Genomic DNA, 27,024 nt, shown 5'->3' on the forward strand with positions numbered 1-27,024 from the left:
ATGAGAGAGCCTAGTTTCCCAATGAGCCCTGACTTATATCCAGAGCGGTGATCTCAGAAGCTGAGTAACTTCAAAGGGATTAAACCAATCCTCCTCTCGCCACCCAGACCTGCTAAATCAGTGCAGTGGTTTCAAAACCCACTGGATAGTTAAGAGGGGTAGGAAGTGTCCCTGGCTTAGGAGCGAGACACACTGAGCTGGTAGCCCAGGGGGAAGCTGGCTACTGCATGCTAATAGCACCTTCCGTCCCCAAGGACCCCACAGCACTTGACATGAGGTATAAACAAGAATTGCCCACCCCCACCCCCCCGCCCATGCCGCTGCAATGCAGCCACCTGTTGGGTGGCTCAAAGCAGCCGTTTCCGGTGCAGGGCAATGTCACAGCCGCTGAGGACAGGAAATGAAAAAGAGTTGAAACTGAGAAGGGGGGAAGGACAATGGAGCTCCAGGCAGCCAGGGTTTCAGCTTCATTTCTTATCTGAAAGATGTTGCCCTTGGGACACAGCGCACCCCCCCCACACCCCCCCAGGTGTGGATTCCTCTGTTTGCAGGGGGAGGGATAGCTTAGTGCTTTGAACATTGGCCTGCTAAACCCAGGGTTGTGAGTTCAATCCTTGGGGGGGCCATTTAGGAATCTGGGGCAAAAATTGGGGATTGGTCCTGCTTTGAGCAGGGCGTTGGACTTGATGACCTCCTGAGGTCTCTTCCAACCCTGAGATTCTATGGTTCTATGACAGGGGCGGGGCGGGGAGGGAATCTCTTCCCAGTGGCAGCATCTCTCCTTGCACAGTTCTGCATATTGTGCCCCCTTTTTTTCTTAACTCCCTCCCATCCATCTTCTCTGTTTAGCAGTTAAATATCCTTTCAGCCGCTCCCCAGCAGCGCTGGAGATCAAATTAGTCCGCGCCTCAGCAGCGAGTAGGAGTTTCCCCAGAGAGCTTGGAGGAGAAACCAACTTCTGTAGAATTTAAGCTTTCATTTATAGTGTGTGTATTATTTCTAGCTATGGAACGAACCCCCCTTGAGTGGAACGTGGATGCACGGACAGAGGCCGACAGCTCCAGCTTCTCTGCCCCTGCTCAGAACTTTGCCTACCAGCCTCAGAGTGAAATTAACAAGACTTTAGTCAGTTCCATGGCTGCCCTTCAGAGTCCTATGCAGGGGGAGAATCAGGGCCATTTTGTGCTGCTGTTTGGGGAAGCTCTGAGCAGAGGCAGGTGCTGGAGTGGATCAGCTGAGGGCTGGGTAGAGTAGAACAGTAGCTGTCTCCCATCTCCCTTGCTCCCCCCACCTACACCTCACTGGCCACAGGGAGAATGGCAGAACTGCCTCAGCAGTCAGGAGGGTCTCAGGGGAGGGTGGAAAAGAGGTAATACACTTCTCTCCCTGCCAGAGGCCAGGCTGTGTCTGCCCCTCTAGTGGGAGACTGGAAAGAAAGAGGAGGCTCCATGAGGGGAACCTGGGACAGCCTCTCCAGCCGGGCTCTGGCCAGTCTCAGGCGATGGGGTTCCCATTCCTTTCCTTGGGGAGACTGTGCTGTTTTCCTTACTCTGTTGTGTGATGGTCCTTCTGCCTTTTGCAGGTGGGCATGTGACTCCAAGTGGCGTGAGGAAGCTGCTGCTGCACTAGTATTATCCCTTCCTTCTCCCTGTGCTGCATGGCACCTTCATGTTCAAGGAATTTAGAGTTTGCTCCATGAGATCAGCCCATTAGCCGAGGGAGCTCAGCATCCACTGCCTAGCAGCAGTGCACCTGGCTAATTAACACAGGGCGGTAGATTAGATGTAGGGGGATGGGTGGGAAAACCTTCCTGTCTGGAACTGTTTATAGCTTTCCTCTGCACTGCCCCCTCTGCGTGTGGAGTGGGAGCTAGAGGTGGCTGCACTGTCTCAGCCCAGGACACAGGGAGGTGACTCCTGTTCCCATGAAATCCCAAGGCCGGCGAGTTTTAGCCAGTTCACCCATTAAAACAGACCCTCAGGTTTCTCTGTGGTTCGGTGTCTGCTTTTCCCTGGTGTGGGAGCTGACTGCTGGGTTTATATTCATTCGGACAGGCTGAGACAGGAGAGAGTTCTCTCCCCGGGCCTGTCCTGGGTAGCAGAACAGAGACCAGGTTGTTCTTGTTACGCTCTCATTCTCTCCAGAGACCCTTGCAGTGAGCTCAGTGCCGGCTCAACAGCCCTGGAGCCTGAAGGTCCAAAACAGAAGCACAGGGCAAGCTTCGTCCTCCACGACATCTAAACTGACCTGGTGGGACCAGCTGTAGGGAAGAGAGGAGACTTCGCTCTCAGCGTGCTGCTCAGTTCCTGGCCTCTCTGGGAGATGTTAGATGATCTGGTGGGTTTGGCAGTGGTCTGGCCCTAGGCCCTATTCCTGCCTCTGCCACGGAGTCCCTGTGTGATCTTGGGCCAGTCACCTCTCTACTCGAGCCAGCGGCTTCCAAAGGGTCCATCCCTCACAGGAACTCAGGACACCAGGCACCTGCTGGGCTCTGGAATCACTGGCCTGTACTGAGCACTGGAGAATGCAGCCTCTGCCTCGGGCTCACCATCTGTGAGACAGGAGCGACACTGAACTAGCTCAAGGGGGCTGTGAGGTTAAATAGATGCTGGGATCCTGGTGCTGAGTGCTATTGCGGCCTGTCAGTGACCGTTGTCAGGTGGGGGCCGGTTAGTGCTGGTTAATGTGCTGTGGGCGTCTGTTCTCCCCAGGGGTTGGGCTAAGACCCACCACCCATTTCATGCTGGCCACTGACCCAGCCATTAGAAGGTAACATTGTCCCAGTCCTGCCAGGCTGGACTGGATTTGGAGCAGCAGTCCAGCAGCGAGAGCCTCCTTCTCCTATTACCCCTCTGCCGTAGGTTTTTATATAGCCTCTATTACCATGATGGCTGAACTGCCAGTTCTCTGAGCTATCCAGTGCCCTGGAGCCGTCCTGCAGTTTACTGCTGAGGGAAAGGAACAGCTTTAGGAAAAGCACCGGCTCCTCTGACAACGGGGCCGGGGACAGCATGTACTGAGATATTTCTGGGTGCTTTGTTGCTCACTCACACACCTCAGCCTGGATGCTTTAAATGTCTGAATTGCAGCCTCATGCGGGAGGTCAGAGTGAGGTACTAGGAATCAGGCCTCCTGGGTTCTCCTTTGCTGCCATGATCTGGAGCAAGTCACTCCATGCCTCAGTTTCCCGAGCTGTAAAATGAGGATGACACCTCCCTCTCTCTCTTTCTCACCCTCTGTGTGGCTGTGAAGCGCATTGAGGCCTGAAAAAGCTAAGGAAGTGAAGGGTAGTACCATTGTTATTGCCCCACATTGACCCAGATGCCTCCTCCCCTCCCCCATCCACCCCAGCAAAGAAACAAAACCAAACCGTGAAACAAAGAAATAAAATCCCATCCTTACTCCAGCCAAGCTGTTACCCCAAAATAGGGAGGCGTGCCAGAGACTCCATGGCATCTGCTAGGGGCTTTGCTGGTGCTGTTGATTTGATGTGGAAGGTGCCCAGATGCCACGGTGATGGGTAGGGAACCCTACTTTACACCGACAGATTGCAGTGACAGCAGGCAAAGGACCTAGGGGAGCCGGGCAGGGTTGTAGCACTATCGTTTATCTATTATTACAGTAGTGCTTAGGAGCTGCGGCTGGGACCCCTCTGTGGCAGGCGCGTTACAGACACAGAGACCCTCCTCGCTGATCTGCACTGTGCTAACTCCGGGGTCGGTGCTTTCCCCCCCATTGTTAAGTGTATTTTTCCTCCACCCCACCCCACCCTTTTTTTTTTTAACTCTGACCAAAGTCTGGCCCTTTGTGTGGCTGGCGTCTGCTGCTCGCTGGGCCGTGAAGCCCACACTCTCCCTTCCCTGGCTGACTGGTCTGAACTGTGTTTCCACAGAGATCCATGGTGGGCTGGGGCCTCGAGCGCTGCAGTCTGCCCACTCCCTGCCCGGGACTCTGCATTGCCTGAAGCACTTCCCTGTCGACCTGCGCACCTCCATGGATGGCAAGTACAAGGAAATCGCTGAGGTAGCTGTCTGTCCTTCCCGTTCCATCTCATGCAACCCCCCATCTATTTACCCATCCCATCCCATGCATCTCTCTCTCTCCCATCCCATGCACACTTATCCATTCATCTACCCTCTGTCACCCACCCCACCCCAGTCTCCAGGCCCAGCCATCCATTCCACCCTATTCTACAGGCCTATCTATCTATCCATCCCTATACACCTCCATCCATCATCTTTTTGTGTTCCTTCTCTTCCCTTCCATCCCACTGCCTCCCATTTGTAGTCCCCTTAAAGAAAAGCCAGGGAGGGCTCCCCAAATCAGTGGAATGAGCAGGAGCCCACTTTCCATCAGCCTCTGTCTCCCAGGGTCTCAGTGCATTGAGTTGCCAGGGCTCAGCCTGATGGATCAGGTTTTCAGAAGTGTGGGTGACTCCTCAGCAGCCACAAGCTATTGGGACATTTCTGCCTGTCTGGATTAAGTTTAGAAGTGTGAGCAACAAGAGTGATGTAGTGGTGGGAGTCTGCTATAGACCACCGGACCAGGGGGATGAGGTAGATGAGGCTTTCTTCCGGCAGCTCGCGGAAGCTACTAGATCGCATGCCCTGATTCTCATGGGTGACTTTAATTTTCCTGATATCTGCTGGGAGAGCAATACAGCGGTGCATAGACAATCCAGGAAGTTTTTGGAAAGCGTAGGGGACAATTTCCTGGTGCAAGTGCTAGAGGAGCCAACTAGGGGGGGAGCTTTCCTTGACCTGCTGCTCACAAATCGGGAAGAATTAGTAGGGGAAGCAAAAGTGGATGGGAATCTGGGAGGCAGTGACCATGAGTTGGTTGAGTTCAGGATCCTGACACAGGGAAGAAAGGTAAGCAGCAGGATACGGACCCTGGACTTCAGGAAAGCAGACTTCGACTCCCTCAGGGAACAGATGGGTAGGATCCCCTGGGGGACTAACATGAAGGGGAAAGGAGTCCAGGAGAGCTGGCTGTATTTCAAGGAATCCCTGCTGAGGTTACAGGGACAAACCATCCTGATGTGTCGAAAGAATAGTAAGTATGGCAGGCGACCAGCTTGGCTTAACGGTGAAATCCTAGCAGATCTTAAGCATAAAAAAGAAGCTTACAAGAAGTGGAAGGTTGGACATATGACCAGGGAAGAGTATAAAAATATTGCTCGGGCATGTAGGAATGAAATTAGGAGGGCCAAATCGCACCTGGAGCTGCAGCTAGCGAGAGATGTTAAGAGTAACAAGAAGGGTTTCTTCAAGTATGTTGGCAACAAGAAGAAAACCAAGGAAAGTGTGGGCCCCTTAATGAATGAGGGAGGCAACCTAGTGACAGAGGATGTGGAAAAAGCTAATGTACTCAATGCTTTTTTTGCCTCTGTCTTCACGAACAAGGTCAGTTCCCAGACTGCTGTGCTGGGCATCACAACATGGGGAATAGATGGCCAGCCCTCTGTGGAGAAAGAGGTGGTTAGGGACTATTTAGAAAAACTGGACGTGCACAAGTCCATGGGGCCGGATGAGTTGCATCCGAGAGTGCTAAAGGAACTGGCGGCTGTGATTGCAGAGCCATTGGCCATTATCTTTGAAAACTCGTGGCGAACGGGGGAAGTCCCGGATGACTGGAAAAAGGCTAATGTAGTGCCCATCTTTAAAAAAGGGAAGAAGGAGGATCCTGGGAACTACAGGCCAGTCAGCCTCACCTCAGTCCCTGGAAAAATCATGGAGCAGGTCCTCAAAGAATCAATCCTGAAGCACTTAGAGGAGAGGAAAGTGATCAGGAACAGCCAGCATGGATTCACCAAGGGAAGGTCATGCCTGACTAATCTAATCGCCTTTTATGATGAGATTACTGGTTCTGTGGATGAAGGGAAAGCAGTGGATGTATTGTTTCTTGATTTTAGCAAAGCGTTTGACACGGTCTCCCACAGTATTCTTGTCAGCAAGTTAAGGAAGTATGGGCTGGATGAATGCACTATAAGGTGGGTAGAAAGTTGGCTAGATTGTCGGGCTCAACGGGTAGTGATCAATGGCTCCATGTCTAGTTGGCAGCCGGTGTCAACTGGAGTGCCCCAGGGGTCGGTCTTGGGGCCGGTTTTGTTCAATATCTTCACAAATGATCTGGAGGATGGTGTGGATTGCACTCTCAGCAAATTTGCGGATGATACTAAACTGGGAGGAGTGGTAGATACGCTGGAGGGCAGGGATAGGATACAGAGGGACCTAGACAAATTGGAGGATTGGGCCAAAAGAAATCTGATGAGGTTCAATAAGGATAAGTGCAGGGTCCTGCACTTAGGACGGAAGAACCCAATGCACAGCTACAGACTAGGGACCGAATGGCTAGGCAGCAGTTCTGCGGAAAAGGACCTAGGGGTGACAGTGGACGAGAAGCTGGATATGAGTCAGCAGTGTGCCCTTGTTGCCAAGAAGGCCAATGGCATTTTGGGATGTATAAGTAGGGGCATAGCGAGCAGATCGAGGGACGTGATCGTCCCCCTCTATTCGACATTGGTGAGGCCTCATCTGGAGTATTGTGTCCAGTTTTGGGCCTCACACTACAAGAAGGATGTGGATAAATTGGAGAGAGTCCAGCGAAGGGCAACAAAAATGATTAGGGGTCTGGAACACATGAGTTATGAGGAGAGGCTGAGGGAACTGGGATTGTTTAGTCTGCAGAAGAGAAGAATGAGGGGGGATTTGATAGCTGCTTTCAACTATCTGAGAGGTAGTTCCAGAGAGGATGGTTCTAGACTATTCTCAGTGGTGGTCTCAAGTTGCAGTGGGGGATATTAGGAAAAACTTTTTCACCAGGAGGGTGGTGAAACACTGGAATGTGTTGCCTAGGGAGGTGGCGGAATCTCCTTCCTTAGAAGTTTTTAAGGTCAGGCTTGACAAAGCCCTGGCTGGGATGATTTAATTGGGGATTGGTCCTGCTTTTGAGCAGGGGGTTGGACTAGATGACCTCCTGAGGTCCCTTCCAACCCTGATATTCTATGATTCCTGTCAGGACTGTTTGGTACGAGCCCCTCGGGCACGTCAGGGAGCCCTCTTGCCCCATGCTGGCTCGGCCAAAACATTCGCCTTGACCCCAGTGGCTTCTGGGAAGCGGTGGCGGAGCGTGGGATGGCGCTCCTCCCGAGTGGAGCCAGTGCAGGCAGGCGTCAGCTGGCTGGTTAGAAGGAGAGTCAGACCTGGGGCTCTTTGGGGGACATTTGCAAACTGCGCAGCTGCTGGCCTCTGTGGCTGTTGCTGGGAATGAGGGGCTCTGGTGCTAGCACCTGCAGGGAAGAGAGCAGTAAGGGAGCAAGGGAAGGCAGCAGCTCCGGCCCTGCAGGCCCGTGGCTGGCGAGCCTGAGGATTGCTCCAGCTTGGACGCTGCGCTGGTCTTTGATGAGTCCTTGGAGACCTTACGTGTCAACGGAAATGATCGGCCTTTGTGCCTGGTCTCAGGGAAGAGCCTCTCAAGTGCTCCAGCCAATATCTCCTTTCTGGATGAGGCCCAGTATGTCTTGGGGAGCCCAGCACCTCCCCGCCCCAAAGCATTTCTGAGGCACCAGGGACATCACTGCAGAGCAGGCCCCACTCAGCCTGGAGCTGCTTTTCTCTCCGCTCAGGGCACCTCTCTCAGTGGGGAGAAGCGTCCCTAAGCGAGCGCTCTCGTGGCATCCATCGCTGACCATGTTCCCTCGCACGGCCAGGTCCCGATGCTGGGCCGAGAATCTGCTGAGGCACGTCCATGGGGATCGGTAACGCGCTGACCCCCGGGGGCAGATTTATCATCATCCAGTTGAGAGGGATCAACGATCCTGTCAGGAGCCTGGATCCTGAAGGCAACTGGGCTGGGCAGGCAGCACGTGGGGGAAGAGGAGGGGAATGCTGAGAGGCCCTGCCCCAGCCCTGTCCCCTCCGTATTGAGCCTCCCAGGCAAACCACACCGACTCCACTCTGCTTTGAACAAGCGTCCTGAGCAGGTTGAGTGCCAGCCTGTGACCCCCGCTGGATTGGCAGTCCTGGGCTCTGAAGGGGCAGCAGCAGTTGGTGGCTTCCTCCGTGCTTCCCCACTCCAGAGAGGCCACTTCTTGGGGTCGAGGGCCCCGCGTGGGCTATGCTACCTGTGCCCTTCCGCCAACAGATGGACATTCACTCGCTGGCACCTGCACGGAGGCTACCAGTCAGTGCTGGCCTTCCCTGGCTTTGAGCTACTCTGCTGTGGCTGGTTCCCATTGCCCTGAGCCAGGCAATCTCTGCTTGCTCATCTGTTTCCTTTTCCACCCCTTTTGCGGACTCACCTCTTGCGCCTCGGGGCATGACTTCCCTGCTGCTGGGAAATCTGGTGTCCCCTGGGAAGCCTCCGGCAGCTTCCCTGCACCAGCTGAGGATGGGAGGAATTCGTCACACTGCTGCACGCCAGCGATCGGCCACGGTGCACCAGGCGGGGATGACTGGAAGGCTGCACTGGCAGCTCCCTTCATGGCTTGTCCTGTGCTGCTTTGCCCCCAGGAGCTGTTCTCCCGCTCGCTGGTGGAGAGCGACATGCGCAGCGCCCCCTACGAGTTCCCCGAGGACAGCCCCATTGAGCAGTTGGAGGAGAGGCGCCAGCGGCTGGAGCGGCAGATCAGCCAGGACGTGAAGTAAGGCGATTCCCCCTCTCTGTCCCCATCTCCCCACGTCTCTCTAGGTCCTGACCCCATTGGGCCCCGCTTGGGGCAGAGCAGAGGGAGTATCATGGAGTTAACGGGCTAACCGGCTCCAACAGGGAGCTGGGACTAGACAAGGTGGGAGGGTCCCTTCCAGGGCCAGCTCTGAGCTGTGCTGGTCAGAGGCCTGAGAAACTCACTGCACCCCAGCCAGGAGCACTCACACACGCCCAGGTCCCTCAGGATTGTTCTTAGACCCACCTGCTTGGTCTTCAGGCCAGGTCTGCTGTCATGGAGGCCAGCAGGGCAGCTGATGGGCAACCCAGGAGCAGGGTGAGCCTCTGGCTGGAGCGGGTGCTTGTGCAAGGCTGGCAGTGCCAGGCTGCCCTATCCTGCCTGGAGTTTGTGCAGCCGGAAGCATCCTGGGCTTCCTTGGGGTCCCCGCTAGGGGAATAGCTGAACATGCTGCCCCCACCCCGTCCGTCAGGCAGAGCAGGCTCTGTCTCTCCCACCTCGCTCAGGCCTCAGGATTGCCAGCGCCCCGAAGAGCAGAGCTGGGTTGAGTTTGGGGGAGGAGGGGCTGGGCTCTAGGGTTGCTATGGGTCTCCTGGGTCCCCCAGCCCTGGTCCTTCTCTGGTCTCCCAGGCACCCCGGGCTCTTTTGGGTCTCTTCACTCTGGGGTCCCCTTCCCCATCCCGGTGAATTTCACTTGGTTGCATCGGTGGTGCCTGGTGTTGGTTTCTGCATTAACACCCGTGTTTTCTTTCTTCCTCTCTCGTCCCTGTCTGTCTCTGTCCGTCCATCCGTCCGCCCCTGGCTCTGCCTCTGCTTCCCGTTTTTGTCCTCAGACTAGAACCCGACATTTTACTCAGAGCCAAACAGGACTTCCTGAAAATTGACAGTGCCGCTGACTTACAGTGAGTGTCTGGCTTTTCCCCTCGGCCAGGGACGTGGGGTGAGCTGGGAGCACCCTGGGGCTGCGGCTCCACCCGATCCCAGCCCGGCCTGGGAGCAGCATCCTCTAGGGGACCCACCAGGATGGTGCGGGATATCACAAATGAGCTCTGGGCGCTCCGGTCCCTCCTGCAGTAACTGCTCAGCTGGTGCCAAAGGGGCCAACCTGGGGGCTTTCCTGCACCCCCTCCCATTCCTGAGTGATGGTGTGTACTGGGGGCTCTGCAGGTAGCTCGGCGTGGGTGGGGGAACGGAAGAGGAAGGGATGGGGCCATGCATATCCTTCTGGAGAGCTGCTAAGCAGGGCGCTCTCTCTAGGGTGGGGAAGAAGGGGCCCAGCTAGGGGAGAAGAGGTGTGAGCTGGCTTCCCCTTCTGGAGGAGAAGGGGGAAGGGTGGGGTGTCCCCTCTGGACAGTGGCTAAGGAGGGCGCTTCCTCTAGGGTGAGGAAGGCAGGCAGACCTGGCATCCCTGTGATGGAAGCTTGTGATCCCATAGCTCTAGCAGCAGCCAGGCCCGCTGGTGCAGTGGGGTGGGTTTTGCTCCTGTGCCCTTTGGGGAAGGTGCCCGCCTCAGGGAGGCCGGGCTGGAGAGCTGGTGCTGGCCGGATCACTCGTCCCGCCGGGCACTCGCCCTCACTCTGAGCTCCCTTCCCACCTGCCTTTGCTTCCAGATGCTGCGGATGAGGCCAGTGCTGCCTCTTGTCTCTGTTGCGGTTTGTTTCTGTCCCCCTCGTTGCTCGTGCGTTCCTGGGCTGAGTTGCATGGGGCAGGGGGCTCAGTCCAGAACCAGGTTCCCAGGAACCCAACCTCCAGCAGCCAAGCTGAGTCCCGATGCCCGGTGAATGGGACCCTCTTGAGTGCCATCTTCGCTGCAGGCTGCTGCCCGGGAGATGGCACCCGTCTGGGCATTGGCTTCTCTCTTCAGCTGAGTGCCACCCCTGGTGCACAGCGTGGCTGAGCTGTGAATCGGGTACTGGGTAACAGTGGTCGCACCTTTGCTGCTGTGTGGCTGCTGAGATCCCAGGGGAGCTCCCCCTGCCCTGCGCTTACCCCAGCTGTCCCCCCGCGGTGGGGGCCGAGTCCATGTTGCACATCCCCATGTGCCGTGTGTCTGTCTCTGGATAGCTCCACGGGCCTGTGTGCAAGTGATGGGGAGCAGAGGCGTGGCCAGGGCCAGACACCTGCCGTTGCCCCCTGACCCATCTTTTCCCCCCTTCCTCCCCCAGGCTGTACAAGGAGCAGAACGAGGACCTGGTGGATCATCTCCCCAAGGAGCGGGATGCGTTGCTGGAGCGGGAGTTCCAGAGGGTCACCATCTCCGGGGAAGAGACGTGTGGGGTGAGTTTGCCTGGAACAAGGGGCTGCCTGGGGGGAGTGGGAACTAAGGGTTACTTGGGTTACCCTTCCTCTCTCTCAAAGACCCCAGGAGCCAGCCACTCCCCTCTGTCTTGGGGCTGGATCAGAGCCAGTGCCCCCTAGAGGGGAAAGGCTCCTTGTCACAGGCATTGGCTGGCTAATGGGACATGGGGTGGGATTGGAACTGGCACCCCCTGTGTTGCATTCTCTGATCTCCCTGAGCCCACCAGTCCCTCTCCCCTCTCTGAGGTATATCTGTGCTGCAGGCAAAGGTCTGACCACACCTGTGATCTAGCGCGGGTAACAATAACAGTGAAGATCTGAAAACACAGACCCTGACACGGGCCAGCAACCCAAATACATCCCCCGAGTCTCTGGTGGGCTTGTAGGGGCGGCTAGCCCACACCACCATGTCCTCGCTGCGCTGTTCGCTCTAATCCCGCTGGCGCAGGCCATGCTGGTATGCCAGCCCGTGACGCCTTCACCTTCATGTCACCGGGCACCTCGCTGCACCTGGTCTCGAGGACTGGGCCACAGCATCTGTCCCCAAATCCCCTCGTCTTGGGTGATGGGCAGCACACCTGCCCCTGAGTACCCAAGCCAGGGGCTGGCCTTCCCCTCTCCAGAACCATCAGAGTCCAGTGAGATCCTCGTGGGATCCCCTTGAACCCCATTCAGGGTCACCACTCCCCAGCTGGAGTCAATTGGCACAGTCCCATTGGAATCCACAGAGCCCCAGGTCTGACTCTCCTTCTAACCGGCCAGCTGACGCCTGCCTGCACTGGCTCCACTCGGGAGGAGCGCCATCCCACGCTCCGCCACCGCTTCCCAGAAGCCACTGGGGTCAAGGCGAATGTTTTGGCCGAGCCAGCATGGGGCAAGAGGGCTCCCTGACGTGCCCAAGGGGCTCGTACCAAACAGTCCTGACAGGAATCATAGAATATCAGGGTTGGAAGGGACCTCAGGAGGTCATCTAGTCCAACCCCCTGCTCAAAAGCAGGACCAATCCCCAATTAAATCATCCCAGCCAGGGCTTTGTCAAGCCTGACCTTAAAAACTTCTAAGGAAGGAGATTCCGCCACTTCCCTAGGCAACACATTCCAGTGTTTCACCACCCTCCTGGTGAAAAAGTTTTTCCTAATATCCCCCACTGCAACTTGAGACCACCACTGAGAATAGTCTAGAACCATCCTCTCTGGAACTACCTCTCAGATAGTTGAAAGCAGCTATCAAATCCCCCCTCATTCTTCTCTTCTGCAGACTAAACAATCCCAGTTCCCTCAGCCTCTCCTCATAACTCATGTGTTCCAGACCCCTAATCATTTTTGTTGCCCTTCGCTGGACTCTCTCCAATTTATCCACATCCTTCTTGTAGTGTGAGGCCCAAAACTGGACACAGTACTCCAGATGAGGCCTCACCAATGTCGAATAGAGGGGGACGATCACGTCCCTCGATCTGCTCGCTATGCCCCTACTTATACATCCCAAAATGCCATTGGCCTTCTTGGCAACAAGGGCACACTGCTGACTCATATCCAGCTTCTCGTCCACTGTCACCCCTAGGTCCTTTTCTGCAGAACTGCTGCCTAGCCATTCGGTCCCTAGTCTGTAGCTGTGCATTGGGTTCTTCCGTCCTAAGTGCAGGACCCTGCACTTATCCTTATTGAACCTCATCAGATTTCTTTTGGCCCAATCCTCCAATTTGTCTAGGTCCCTCTGTATCCTATCCCTGCCCTCCAGCGTATCTACCACTCCTCCCAGTTTAGTATCATCCGCAAATTTGCTGAGAGTGCAATCCACACCATCCTCCAGATCATTTATGAAGATATTGAACAAAACCGGCCCCAGAACCGACCCCAGGGGCACTCCAGTTGACACCGGCTGCCAACTAGACATGGAGCCATTGATCACTACCCGTTGAGCCCGACAATCTAGCCAACTTTCTACCCACCTTATGGTGCATTCATCCAGCCCATACTTCCTTAACTTGCTGACAAGAATACTGTGGGAGACCGTGTCAAAAGCTTTGCTAAAGTCAAGATACAATACATCCACTGCTTTCCCTTCATCCACAGAACCAGTAATCTCATCATAGAAGGCGATTAGATTAGTCAGGCATGACTTTCCTTTGGTGAATCCATGCTGGCTGTTCCTGATCACTTTCCTCTCATGCAAGTGCTTCAGGATTGATTCTTTGAGGACCTGCTCCATGATTTTTCCGGGGACTGAGGTGAGGCTGACTTGCCTGTAGTTCCCAGGATCTTCCTTCTTCCCTTTTTTAAAGATTGGCACTACATTAGCCTTTTTCCAATCATCCGGGACTTCCCCCGTTCGCCGCAAGTTTTCAAAGATAATGGCCAATGGCTCTGCAATCACAGCCGCCAATTCCTTCAGCACTCTCGGATGCAACTCGTCCGGCCCCATGGACTTGTGCACGTCCAGCTTTTCTAAATAGTCCCTAACCACCTCTTTCTCCACAGAGGGCTGGCCATCTACTCTCCATGTTCTGATGCCCAGCGCAGCAGTCTCGGAGCTGTCCTTGTTAGTGAAGACAGAGGCAAAAAAAGCATTGAGCACATTAGCTTTTTCCACATCCTCTGTCACTAGGTTGCCTCCCTCATTCATTAAGGGGCCCACACTTTCCTTGGCTTTCTTCTTGTTGCCAACATACCTGAAGAAACTCTTCTTGTTACTCTTGACATCTCTTGCAAGCTGCAGCTCGTGGTGCGATTTGGCCCTCCTGATTTCATTCCTACATTCCCGAGCAATATTTTTATACTCTTCCCTGGTCATATGTCCAACCTTCCACTTCTTGTGAGCTTCTTTTTTATGTTTAAGATCCGTTAGGATTTCACCGTTAAGCCAAGCTAGTGGCCTGCCATATTTACTATTCTTTCGACTCATCGGGATGGTTTGTCCCTGTAACCACAACAGGGATTCCTTGAAATACAGCCAGCTCTCCTGGACTCCTTTCCCCTTCATGTTAGTCCCCCAGGGGATCCTACCCAGTGTGTCTGGCCCGGCGCCGCGTCTGTCACGTGTACGCTCTCTGCGCGGGCGATCGCCCGGCGGCGCCTCTGTCACGTGTACGCTCTCTGCCTGGGCAATCGCCCGGCGGCGCCTCTGTCACGTGTACGCTCTCTGCGCGGGCGATCGCCCGGCGGCGCCTCTGTCACGTGTACGCTCTCTGCGCGGGCGATCGCCCGGCGCCGCCTCTGTCACGTGTACGCGCTCCGCGCGGGCGATCGCCCGGCGGCGCCTCTGTCACGTGTACGCGCTCCGCGCGGGCGATCGCCCGGCGCCGCCTCTGTCACGTGTACGCGCTCCGCGCGGGCGATCGCCCGGCGCCGCCGCCTCTGTCACGTGTACGCGCTCCGCGCGGGCGATCGCCCGGCGCCGCCGCCTCTGTCACGTGTACGCGCTCCGCGCGGGCGATCGCCCGGCGCCGCCGCCTCTGTCACGTGTACGCGCTCCGCGCGGGCGATCGCCCGGCGCCGCCGCCTCTGTCACGTGTACGCGCTCCGCGCGGGCGATCGCCCGGCGCCGCCGCCTCTGTCACGTGTACGCGCTCCGCGCGGGCGATCGCCCGGCGCCGCCGCCTCTGTCACGTGTACGCGCTCCGCGCGGGCGATCGCCCGGCGCCGCCGCCTCTGTCACGTGTACGCGCTCCGCGCGGGCGATCGCCCGGCGCCGCCGCCTCTGTCACGTGTACATCGCTCCGCGCGGGCGATCGCCCGGCGCCGCCGCCTCTGTCACGTGTACGCGCTCCGCGCGGGCGATCGCCCGGCGCCGCCGCCTCTGTCACGTGTACGCGCTCCGCGCGGGCGATCGCCCGGCGCCGCCGCCTCTGTCACGTGTACGCGCTCCGCGCGGGCGATCGCCCGGCGCCGCCGCCTCTGTCACGTGTACGCGCTCTGCGCGGGCGATCACTCACTTGCACACGCATCCACGATGGGGACGTTAAACTGCCAAGGCAGCGTCGCCGTTGCAGCCTCAGCCACGTGCCTTCCTGCTCATTCACAAGATTCCTGGTGCTCGTCCGGATGGTCCTCAGCCATCGGTAGATGCAGTGGCAGCGTTTCCCTTTGCGTGGGTGTGTTACACGCTCGAGAGGATGTGGCTGTGCACAGATCCTCACGTGCAGCAGAGACGGAGTGGGCGTGTGTGCCCAGGAGGCTGCACTGACACGAGGAGTGGAGAGGCATCTTGGGGGAGGGGAGGAGAGCCCCCCCGCATGTGTGTCTCCCACTTGCTGCTGGCCTAGAGCTGGGACGGATGTCACCTGGGCCAGGCAGGCTTTGGTCTTACGCCTCCAGCAGGCTTCCCTGCTACAGGAGAGGGGTAGATGGTGATTGGAGCTGGGATGTGGGGATGCACCCTCCCTTCTCTCTGTCCCCAAATCCCCCCTCTGGGAGATCCTTAGCCCCCTCCACTCTCCTTGGCTGAGGCCTGTAGCAGAGAGTTCATCTTCAGGCCACAGCCCCCTGTACATCCTCCCAGACTGGCTCAGCACCAGCATCCAAGGAAGGGACCCAGGCAGGGCGAGGCACCGTATCCTAGCACAGCTCCTGCAATAGGGAGGGTGATGGCTTCTATCTAGGGTGGCCAAGGAAAACCCTAAGATAGGAAATGAAGAGGTGACCAGCTGGGTCTGGTAGATCTTCAATCCTTGACAAGGACATTTGTGTGTGTGTGGGGGGGGGAGGTGAGAGAGAGAGAGATCAGTGAAATTAAAAGGTAACATTTAAAAAGGATGAAACTCTTACTAAGTTAAAACTATTATTATTTTAAATCCACCGTGTATTGTTATCCTCGGAACTTACTGCTGCAGGATATTACTGAAGAAAACCTGCTTCCAGATCCCAAACCTGCTGATCATTTTTTAACCCTTTACATGTGAGCAAGATTTTCCCTCCTCCCCATGCGGAAAACCCAGGCCCTATTCTAACCCCTTAAAGCACTGGCATTTACATCTTCCAGCATTACCCCATAGGATGGATCCTCCCAGACCTCAGTGTTGGGAATGGAGCATGTTCATCCATGGAAACCTGCCCAGGTTGGTTCCAAGCCGTGGGCCTGACCCTGGTTAGAGCCTGTGTCTCCTGTTCGCCCTCCAGGTGCCCTTCACAGACCTGCTGGATGCAGCCAAGAGCGTGGTGAAGGCACTGTTCATCCGGGAGAAGTACATGGGGCTCTCCCTGCAGAGCTTCTGCAAGACCACTGCCCGCTTCCTGGAGGAGCTCTCTGGGAAACCACTGGAGACCCGGGTCTATGAGGAGATCCCGGAGACCCCCGTGGCTGCAGGTGAGACCAGGGCTGCGGGGGGCAGGGGAGCAACGAGCGGCAGGGTAAACCCTGAGGTGCCCCAGGGTGGGAGCGTGATGGATGGCTGGGAGAGGGTGGGCTGCAGAATGGACTCCTGGGGGAATGGGGGGGAAGGGAAGAAACCTCATCCCTTAGAACAATCCTGCCCAGGGGCTTTCCCAGCCCCCCTACACCCCTTCCCAGCCAACATCTCTCAGCTCACTGGGCAACCCGCCCCTTCACCACCTGCTGGCACTTGCATCCTGGTCATGCTCCCCCTGCCCCTGTTAATTAAAAGGGGGGGTCAGATGGGGGGGCCCTGAGGGAGGAGCGTCCCTGGTGGGGGGGAAGGGGCAAAAGTCTGGATTGCAAGATGGAGGGAGTCCCGGGGGGAGGGCGCGGCACTGAGCAGGCGAGAGACGTATCTGGACTGGGGAGGCCTGCTCTCAGGCTCCCCCCGCCTTTGCCGAAGATTCCTGTGCCTTGCCCTGGGGTGCCACGAGGGACCTGGTCCCAGGCTAGCGCTAGGGGCTGTCCAGACCCCAACCCAGTATGAACGCTCCCTGCGCTGCTGCTCCTCCTTTTGCAGATGCTCCTGTGCACCCCCCATTCACAGACCAGCACCCCTACGAGACCTGCCTCCCCGAGGCCATGCCGCCTGACCTGGGCTTCGGCCTCAGGATGGTCGGGAGCGTGATCCATGTCTACACCAAGCGGGATGTTGTGGACAGGTGAGGGAGGGGGAAGCGCAGGTGGGAGGGCGTCCGGGGCATGAACCCAGGTGTAACCCGGGTGCCCGGCACGGCGAGAAGCAAGACCTGGCAGGTCTGAAAGGAGCCAGGTCTGTGCTGGAGAGGCAGCCTCTCTGGGGCACGTGGAATGGAGCGCCGCCCAAGGGCCCAATCCTGCCCCTTCCCCGCAGGCTCTCCCAGGCATTGCATTGCATGGCATGTGCAAATCCCCTTTTGCATCTGGGTGCCTTCCTGGGGCTAGCCTGGGGCCAGCAGGGTGGCCTCCCCTTGCCATCCCTTTGGGGTTTCTTCCTCTCATTCGCCCCATTTCTGCAAGCCTGGCTGGCTGGCTTTCTTCAGGTCGCCCAGAGAACCAGGGACAGAGCCCAGTCCCTGGTCCCAGCCTGGGCTCTAAGCACTGAGTGGCCACTGCCTCTCCCGGGAGGAATAATATTATTCATGGGAGGTTTTTTATTACATTGCATCGAAAGATCCCAGGGAGCCCTGTGAACTGTCACGTCCCTTAGAATCTAAGGGTAGCCGCCTCTGGGGTGGGTGTAGCCACTGCTTAACAGCCCCTGGCAACACGACCCAATGCGGGTGGGGAGGGGAGGTGACAGATAACACTGCCACTTGAAGTGGCTTGAGGGTTTGGGGAGGCAGCTGGAAACAACCCGTGTGAATGAGGCCTGGGTACTGGATTAACTCCCCTGCCCTTGGGAAAGATCTGAATGGCAGGGCAGTGCCCTAGCCACAGGGCTATGGGGTACTCTGGGTGGGGATTTCTCTGCCTCTCCTTTGGAGCTTGGCCACCTTGTAAATAGTTCCTGGAGCAGGGACTTGACCTTGGGTCTCCCACATGCCAGCTGGGTTCCCTGCCCTGGCTGCTCCCTTTCCCTGTCCCAATGACTGTGCTTGACATGTCGGGGTGGCCGGCCCTGTGCTGTCTTCTCCCGCAGGAGCACGGAACTGGACCTGCCGTACCCCAACCTGCAGGAGTTCATAGCCGACATGAACGTCTTGATGGCTCTGATCATCAATGGCCCCATGTAAGCAGAGCAGTTTCCCTTCCTGCCCGCTCCCCTAGGGCTGCACGGCTTAGGCAGCTGCTCCCACCCATGAAGCTGCCTGGCCCCTCTGTCGGGCTGGCTGCTGCACCGTTACAGCTACAGAGCTGAACTGAGGGCCGCCTCGTGTGTGAACGGGACCAGTCCAGCCTCAGGCTGCAGGCGGTACGGGATGCCCCCTCTTCAGACTCCAGCCCAAGAGTTGCAGTTAATAACACCAAGGCCACAGAGTGGCAGAGCCAGGGATCAAACCCAGGGCTTCTGGGTTCTAGTCCAGTGCTCTACCCACTAGGAAACTGCTGCCCTGCAGTGAAGGGGGTTTAGGCCCAGGGGGTTGTGAACAGAGACCCCAGATCCATCACCTGTTCGCTTGTCTAGAAAATCCTTCTGCTACCGGCGGCTGCAGTACCTGAGCTCCAAGTTCCAGATGCACGTCCTGCTCAACGAGATGAAGGAGCTGGCGGCTCAGAAGAAGGTTCCCCACCGGGACTTCTACAACATCCGCAAGGTACCATCAGGGCCGGAGCTCACCCCGACCCTGTCTGCCGCGAGGCGTCATCCCATGTAGCCAAGCAAATTCTTCACTGGACTGACCGCCCTTGGGAGGGAGGTCTCTGTCCCCTGGGCTGGGGCAGCAGCACTGCTAGGTTGCAGGGACTGCCTGCATCAGCGTCCATGACCAAGTCGGTGCCAGTCCTCTCTGCTGTGCAGAGGCCATGAGCACCTGCCCACCGGGACTGAGACCCACTAGGTGGAGACGGCTTTCCGGTCCTGCTGACCTTGGCTTGGCTTCCAACCTAGTGGTCAAGGGCTCCTGCTCCCTGCCCGTGCTGGTGGGAGGCCTCAGTCACGTGTGTCCCTCCCCCCACGCAGGTGGACACGCACATCCACGCCTCGTCCTGCATGAACCAGAAGCACCTGCTGCGCTTCATAAAGCGCACCATGAAGAAGCACCTGGATGAGATCGTGCACGTGGAGAAGGGCAAGGAGCAGACCCTGAAGGAGGTCTTCGAGACCATGAACCTCACAGCCTACGACCTCAGCGTGGACACGCTGGATGTCCATGCGGTACGTCGCCCTTGGGAGGTGCTCTGGCTCTGCTGCCCTCTGAGGACGGCTTCCTTGCTCTGGGCAGGATTGTGGCTCCCACCTGGGATGCCAGGAGAAGGTGCAGCACAGGAAAGCAAACCCATTCTGGGTAGAACCTGCCCCACTGTGCTCCCCAAGGGACCCGACTCTTGAGCTGGGGCTCCCGCGCCCAGTGCCTGCTCAGGCCAGCTGTCCCAGCACTGGCCTGCAGGGATGTCCTGCAGCTGAGGCAAGGGGATGCTCCAGCCCTGTGGCCTTTGCTGAGCTGAATGATGGATCCTCCGTGAGACCTGGGCAGCCGGGGCCCCTTGGGAGGAGAAGATGTTAGGTCTGGGGGAGAAGGCGCTGGAGGCAGGGGATGCTCGCCCCTGCCATGGGATGGGCACTAAGAGGATGGGTCTCTGCAGACTTGCTCTGGTGGGAGCCAGGGAGGGGCAGTTGGATCACTGGGCTGGGTCTGTGTGTGCTCCTCACATGGCTGCTTGTGCGCTGATGTGTCCCTCTGCCTGGCGGCAGGACCGTAACACCTTCCACCGCTTTGACAAGTTCAACACCAAGTACAACCCCATCGGGGAGTCCATCCTGCGCGAGATCTTCATCAAGACGGACAACCAGGTCTCGGGGAAGTACTTCGCCCACATCATCAAGGTGAGAGCTGCCTCTGGGCCTGTGCTCCCAGGAGGGGCATTGCCCCGGGCCCTGGCACCTCTGCCACCCTGCTGCGGAGACCAGTCCCACTCGCCTGCCAGCCCCCATGAGCGGGCAGCCTGGGAAGGAAGCCAAAGGCCGATTCTGTCATGGCGGCAGGGTCACCAAGGGTGAGTGCAGCCTGGCAATGGTGCCTCCTTCCCTGGCACCGGCTCACTGTTCGAATCTGTCTCTTGCTTGATCCCGCTGGTGAATGGCGAGTGGATTTAGTGTCTGGGATGCTCAGTCTTGTTGACGAGTTTGCAAGGCCGGGTGTCGGGAAACAGCAGCATGGAGATGGGGAGCACATGATGGAAATGGAGCTAAAAGACTGTTTGAGGGAGCGGGGGTGGGGGATCCAGAGACGAGAACCTCCTGGGGGTGAAAACGTGTGTGCGCACGGAGGGTGGGGGACATACAGGATGTGCCCGATGTGGGGCTGGCTGTCTCCCCTAGTGAGGCCTGTTTGTGTGGGGGGAGTTGGGGGAAGAAGCTCATGTTTCATGAGTTGCATGTGGGGGTCTTACATCACTGTAGCATGCACACGCGTGCCTTTGATTCAGGAGGCAAAATGCGCAGACATCCACGTTGCAAGTCCAGACTCACACTTGCATTGCTGTTTTGCAAACTGAGACATGCACGAGCATGTGTGTCTCCCCTCGTGTCTCACGAGCCGAGGCTTGCGTTTCCCAGCCAGCCCGCTGGCTGCTAGGGCACTTTCCACGGCGAATGTGCTTGTTACCCTCTCCGCAGGAGGTGATGTCCGACCTGGAGGAGAGCAAGTATCAGAACGCGGAGCTGCGGCTCTCTGTCTACGGCAGGTCGCGGGATGAGTGGGACAAGCTGGCCAAGTGGGCCGTGAGCCACAAGGTGCACTCCAACAACGTGCGCTGGCTGGTGCAGGTGCCGCGCCTCTTGTGAGTAGTCAGTCTGCGGGGCCAGGGCAGCAGGGCTGGTCACATGGGCTTTGTGCCAGGGACTGACCCTTCCAGCCAAGGATGACAACAATGATTCTTTGTATTCCAGTAGCCCTGCTCTGGGGCCTGGGCTTGGCTAAACCTGGACAGTCCAGGAGCTCCCTGGTGGGGCAGTGTCCTGACCCAAGTGGCAAGGGATCCAGCTGGAGGGGGAGCCATCCTGCATCTCCACACCCAAGCAGGCATCAGGCTCATTGGGAAGCCTGGTTCCAGGGCCCAGGAGCTAGGTGAACCAAACCAAGGGAGGGATGGGACTGGGGGAGGCAGCAGGATGAGGGAGCCTGGAAGGGGGGGAACTGACAGCCGAGTCTCTTCAGGGAGCAGAGGAATCAGGCTCCAGCATCTAGAAGAATCCTACGCCCACCAGCCCAGGGATAGCAGGGCTAGTGGCCTGATGCCCTGCCCTGTGTAAATCAGGACTAGCCCCATTGAAGTTGGAGGCGTTAGCCTGGTGTAAGCGAGAGCAGGATCCGGCCCCAGGGAGCAAGCTGGCCGTGGTGGGGAGGCTTCCCGGTCTGAGCCTGCCCTCGGCGGGGCCCCTCTCTGTCTCTCTCAGCGATGTGTACCGCACCAAGAAGCAGCTGGCCAACTTCCAGGAGATGCTGGAGAATATTTTCCTGCCCCTCTTCGAAGCCACCATCCATCCTGCCAGCCACCCGGAGCTACACCTCTTCCTGGAGCACGTGTGTGCCGCCCGCAGGGCTTGGGGACCGGGTTGGACTGGGCTGGGGGCAGCGGGGGGGGCAGGGACTGTCCAGCGCAGGCCCCTGTGTGTGGCACAGTTGAGTGCTTCTGTGGGGTGACAGGAGCCTTCTGGGGGAGGGTAACATGCCAGATCTGGGATCCATCAGACTCCTGCTTCTGTGGTGCCCTGCCCCTGACCTGGGCACATCAGTCCCTCTTCTGCCAGCTCGCCTGGGGGATGGGCATGGGGGTCTGTAGTCACCCGGGAGGGGGCAGCACTGCCTCCAGCAGGGGGGGCCCTGGGAAGGTCCTCCTGCCCTGAGCCGTGCGCTCCTCGTCCAGCTTCCCGCGCTCCCTCCCCACGGCAGGTGGACGGCTTTGACAGCGTGGACGACGAATCCAAGCCGGAGCATCGCATCTTCAACCAGGACAGCCCGCTGCCCGGGGCCTGGGTCGAGGAAGACAACCCGCCCTACTCATACTACCTGTACTATATGTATGCCAACATGACCGTGCTGAACCACCTGCGCAGGTAGGAGCCCCCCCCATCCCGCGCGGGGGAGGAGTTATCTGTGCAGGTAGAGGGAGCCCTCTCTCCCCACCTGGCCCATCCCCACGGCACTGGGGGTGGGGGCTCCTGGCAGGTTGCATGGACCCGTAGAGGACATTACTAATCCGTCTGTTCGTGTCCTGCCAGGAGGTTGTCTGTTACACCCCCCGTGGCTATGGAGCGCCCCTTTGTGGCTGGGGCATTTCACAGCAGGGTATGGGATGCTGTCTAGAGTGCAGGGTCTGTCTGGGGATTCCCTATCCAGGAGAGCCCGCTCCTGGGGGTTGCATTTGGGTGGTGGCGGTTCCCAGCATCCCCTCCCCCCGTGGCTCCCTGGCTCACGTGCTGTGGGTCCGTGCCCACGACAGGCAGTGGCCGGTCGCTGACCTGCTTTTGGCAACCTCTCTGCAGGAAGAGGGGCTTCCACACCTTTGTACTGCGCCCTCACTGCGGGGAGGCGGGCCCGATCCACCACCTGGTGTCAGCCTTCATGCTGTCGGAGAACATCTCGCACGGGCTGCTGCTCCGCAAGGTAAGAACCCAGAGACCCATGCAGTCGGCTCTTGTCGGGTACCAGCGATCCTGACACACCAGTGGAGCACGGGACGGGCGGGCAGGGGGCTGTGATGTTACCGGTACAGATGGCTGCATCTCCATCATGGCAGGTCTTGGGGAAGGCCTTGGCTGGTGGGGAGCCTGGATACCATGGTGATGGGCACGTTAAGCGAACTTAGCTAGGTTAGGGTGCTACAAATGCCAAGACAGAGGGACAGCTGCTGCCTGATCCTGCTGACTATGCCACTGTGACAGGCTGGGTCACAGAAACCCACTTGGGACTGCCACCTGATGTGCCTAGACTACCTCTGAGCCCCTTTTTCCCTGGCAGCTTGGGACTTCAGTGCCCTGCCTGGTTGTGCCAGACACGCCAGCCTGCTGCAAAGACAGACCCAGGTCTGAACCACGTCCCCCAAAAGCTGCAGGCTTAACTGAAAACAGCTTACAAAGTGCTCCTGTCTCTAGCACCCAGATACCCAGTTCCCAATGGGATTCAAACCCCAAATAAATCCATTTTACTCTGTTTAAAGCTTATACAGGGTAAACTCATAAATTGTCCACCCTTTATAACACTGATAGAAAGATATGTACAAGTGTTTGCTCCCCCAGGAATTAATTGCTTGCTCTGAGTTAATTAATAAGTAAAAAGTGATTTTATTAAATACAGAAAGTAGGATTTAAGGGGTTCCAAGTAGTAACAGACAGAACAAAGTGAATTACCAAGCAAAATAAAACAAAAATGTGCAAGTCTAAGCCTAAAACAATAGGAAACTAAATGCAGGTAAATCTCACCCTCAGAGATGTTCCAATAAGCTTCTTTGACAAACTAGACTCCTTCCTAGTCTGGGTCCAGCAATCACTTACACCCCTATAGTTACTTTGTTCCAGTTTCTTTCAGGCATCTCTTTGGGGTGGAGAGGCTCTCTCTTGAGCCAGCTGAAGACAAAATGGGGGGGATTTCAGGGGCTTATATAGTCTTTCTCTTGTGGGTGGTAACCCCTTTGTTCTCTTGGGTAAAATCCCCTCCACAAGATGGAGTTTTGCAGTCACCTGGGCAAGTCCAATGTCTATGAATGATTCAGCTTTTTGCAGGCCGACGCCATTGTTTACACGTTAGTTTGAACGTTCCCAGGAAAGCTTAGATGTGGACTGGTGTCTTCCAAGGTCCATTGTTAGCTTAGCGCTCCCAATTACTTGAATAACCCCTTCTCACCATGTTGACCAAATCTGCTTTATGTGCTTCCTACAGCAAACGCTTTAAATCCAAGCATAGAGCCAACGCTCGTAACTTCAGATATAAACATGATCCATGCCCACAGATAGGATGAAGACGTTCAGTGGAGCGTAACCTTTGCAGAGAGATGTCACGTGGCATGTCTAGCTGAAAGCATATTCCAGTTATGTCACATATACACTCAGAAGCATCTCTCTCTAAAGTCTTATGGGTGCAACGTCACGTCAGCGGGATAGCGAACGGGCTCGGCGCCGTGGGGTCTGACCCGGGCTCCGCGGCGGGGTGGGGAAGTCGGGCTCTGAGGGGAGCTGCTCTGCCCCGTTAACCACGCTGCCCCCGGCTCGTCCTGGCCAGGCGCCGGTGCTGCAGTATCTCTACTACCTAGCCCAGATTGGCATCGCCATGTCCCCGCTCAGCAACAACAGTCTCTTCCTGAGCTACCACCGCAACCCGCTGCCCGAGTACCTGTCCCGCGGCCTGATGGTCTCGCTCTCCACGGACGACCCCCTGCAGTTCCACTTCACCAAGGTGAGCGAGTCGTGGCGCCCGGGGCCGAGAGCCCCGCTGCCCCAGGCGGCTCTGCAAAGCGCCCTCTGGGGGCCCTGTGTCACTCTCGGGGAGACGCCAGCAGCCGGGGGGGGGCTGGGAGGGGAGCAGGAGCAGCAGGTGCTGACCTTTGGGGAAAGATGACCAGAGCTGGATGTGTCTAGCTTGGCCCAGGGTGGTAGCTGGGGCTATGAGACCAGCCTTGGTGCGCATGCAGGCTGTGACCCCAAGACTCGGGAGGGCTTGCAGGTGGCACAAGGATGCATCGCTGGGGTGAAAAAGGTGAGAAGACCCTTCTTGCCAGGGAATGGGCTGGGGCCCCTGTTCTGTGTCAGGAGCCAGAGGGTTCTGTGTGGGGTGCCTGGAGCAGAGGTGGCGCTGGTGGCTGGCCCCCGCAGCTCTCTGCCCGCTCCGGTCTGGGCGTACGCTGACCCCGCAGACGGCCGTGCGCTGCGGGAGGTCGGGGTGTTTAAAGCAGGGCGTAGGTTTTGTTGCAGCTGCTGGAGGGGAAGCCGGAGGTCCCCAGCAATGTTGCTTTAATGTAAGCCGGCAGAGATGGTGAAATTGCAGCTTTCTGCGGCAGGGCTGAGGGACTCCTGCGGGCGCTGCGGTGAGAGCAGAGACTTGGCTGCAAGCAGCCACCTGTACCGTGATGCAGGAGACGCTGCTCCCAGGGCTTGCTTTGATCCTGCTGCTCCCGGGCCCCCCAGTCGTTCCCAGATTTCTGTCTGCCCTGCCTTTTGGCAGCAAGTCCAGCTCCAGCCAGCTGGGGGACTGTGCCCTGCCCCCAGGCCGGGATTCCTCTGGCTCCAGTGCCAGTCCCCAGCAGGTGAAATGCCAGGAAAGCTGGGACTATCGGTGCCCTTTCCCCTCCATTGTGGGCCCATTCAGGGCCAGGACTCCTCCCCAGTCTCCTGGCTGCCAGGCTCGGTTGTGCAGGCCGCCCGGTGCATGCAAACAGGAGATGCATGCGCCATGGCCCCGGGGAGAGGCGTGAGGGGTGGAGGCGGTTGCAGAATTCTCCCCACCAGGAACCAGCTGTGCTCACCAACGGCACCTTAGGGCATGAGGAGCCCTCCTGCTGCCCCCTCATGGGAAGCGTCTGCACTGGCAGGGCAGGGCGGAGGCTCACGGGGCAGGGCAGTGTGGAGGAAGCATGCTGTGGTGCTGCCCAGGCTGGTGGTTCGCTGCAGCGATCAGCAGCCCACCCCACTCTCCTGCCCCGCTGCAGGCAGGGACGGGGTGAGAGGATGCTCCGGGGAGCTGGCTGCTCGGGGGGCAGCCGGGGCCAGTCTGATGCGGGCGTGCCATTGCAGGAGCCCCTGATGGAAGAGTACAGCATCGCCACGCAGGTGTGGAAGCTCAGCTCCTGTGACATGTGTGAACTCGCTCGCAACAGTGTGCTGATGAGCGGCTTCTCCCACAAGGTGACGCCAGGGCCCCACACCCCCGGGCACGGCCCCCTTGTGCGCCGGGAGCCCAGCACGTGCTCAAAGCCTGGGCCGCTCAAGAGTGTACAGGCCACGCTGCGGGACCTCGGCAGGTTCCTGCCCCCAGCCTGGCGTTAGGGGGCGCTGTGCTCTGTATCCCACACCCCCCATCTCCAGCCCCCCAGCCTGGCGTTAGGGGGCGCTGTGCTCTGTACCCTACACCCCCCATCTCCAGCCTCCCCTCCTCCCCCCCAGCCTGGCATTAGGGGGTGCTGTGCTCTGTACCCTAAACCCCCCATCTCCAGCCTCCCAGCCTGGCGTTAGGGGGTGCTGTGCTCTGTACCCTACACCCCCCATCTCCAGCCTCCCCTCCTCCCCCCCAGCCTGGCATTAGGGGGTGCTGTGCTCTGTACCCTACACCCCCCATCTCCAACCCCCCAGCCTGGCGTTAGGGGCGCTGTGCTCTGTACCCCACACCCCCCATCTCCAGCCTCCCCTCCTCCCCCAGCCTGGCGTTAGGGGTGCTGTGCTCTGTACCCCACACCCCCCATCTCCAGCCCCCCCAGCCTGGCGTTAGGGGGCGCTGTGCTCTGTACCCTACACCCCCCATCTCCAGCCTCCCCTCCTCCCCCCCAGCCTGGCATTAGGGGGCGCTGTGCTCTGTACCCTAAACCCCCCATCTCCAGCCCCCCAGCCTGGCATTAGGGGGCGCTGTGCTCTGTACCCTAAACCCCCCATCTCCAGCCTCCCAGCCTGGCATTAGGGGGCGCTGTGCTCTGTACCCCACACCCCCCATCTCCAGCCTCCCCTCCTCCCCCAGCCTGGCCTTAGGGGGCGCTGTGCTCTGTACCCTAAACCCCCCATCTCCAGCCCCCCCCCCCCGCCTGGCCTTAGGGGGCGCTGTGCTCTGTACCCCGCCCTTGCCCCATCTCCCAGCTGCTGCAGAGGGGCCTGTGGTGCTGGAGGGGAGGTCCTGCCGAGTGGCACACGCTGCTTCTGCCAGAGTCCGTGCCGCAGCGCAGTGCCAGGGGCTCTGTGCTTCCGGAGCTGCGCTGCCTTTCAGGCGAGACACAAACCAGAGGCTGGGACCTTTCGTGCCTGTTACTGAGCCCCTGGCACATCGTCCAGAGAGTGGGGGGTTGGCCAGATTCCAGCTCTAGCTATTCCATGCCTGCTCCATGAATCCCCCAGCACATCTTGGATACGGGGT

The 27,024-nt window shown here is 58.2% G+C and overlaps 1 protein-coding gene across 3 annotated transcripts in view; it reads left to right on the forward strand.

The window, feature by feature from the left end:
- The window catches only part of AMPD2 (adenosine monophosphate deaminase 2), a 40,917-nt gene that overhangs the window by 10,915 nt on the left and 2,978 nt on the right, over window positions 1-27,024 (forward strand). Inside the window, exons 2-17 of one of the 3 annotated variants that reach the window (XM_073319589.1) lie at window positions 3,893-4,023; window positions 8,514-8,644; window positions 9,499-9,567; window positions 10,831-10,942; window positions 16,078-16,264; window positions 16,854-16,995; window positions 17,955-18,044; window positions 18,441-18,570; window positions 18,936-19,130; window positions 19,668-19,799; window positions 20,592-20,755; window positions 21,372-21,498; window positions 21,868-22,031; window positions 22,461-22,581; window positions 24,193-24,366; window positions 25,701-25,811. In XM_073319589.1, coding sequence (XP_073175690.1) covers window positions 3,893-4,023; window positions 8,514-8,644; window positions 9,499-9,567; window positions 10,831-10,942; window positions 16,078-16,264; window positions 16,854-16,995; window positions 17,955-18,044; window positions 18,441-18,570; window positions 18,936-19,130; window positions 19,668-19,799; window positions 20,592-20,755; window positions 21,372-21,498; window positions 21,868-22,031; window positions 22,461-22,581; window positions 24,193-24,366; window positions 25,701-25,811 — 2,180 coding nt within the window. Of the gene's footprint in view, window positions 1-3,892; window positions 4,024-8,513; window positions 8,645-9,498; window positions 9,568-10,830; window positions 10,943-16,077; window positions 16,265-16,853; window positions 16,996-17,954; window positions 18,045-18,440; window positions 18,571-18,935; window positions 19,131-19,667; window positions 19,800-20,591; window positions 20,756-21,371; window positions 21,499-21,867; window positions 22,032-22,460; window positions 22,582-24,192; window positions 24,367-25,700; window positions 25,812-27,024 lie in introns of those variants that run through there. The other 2 variants (XM_073319592.1, XM_073319590.1) reach the window with 2 other exon arrangements.

The sequence above is a fragment of the Lepidochelys kempii genome, chromosome 21, assembly GCF_965140265.1.
Source record: "Lepidochelys kempii isolate rLepKem1 chromosome 21, rLepKem1.hap2, whole genome shotgun sequence".
NCBI lineage: Eukaryota > Metazoa > Chordata > Testudines > Cheloniidae > Lepidochelys > Lepidochelys kempii.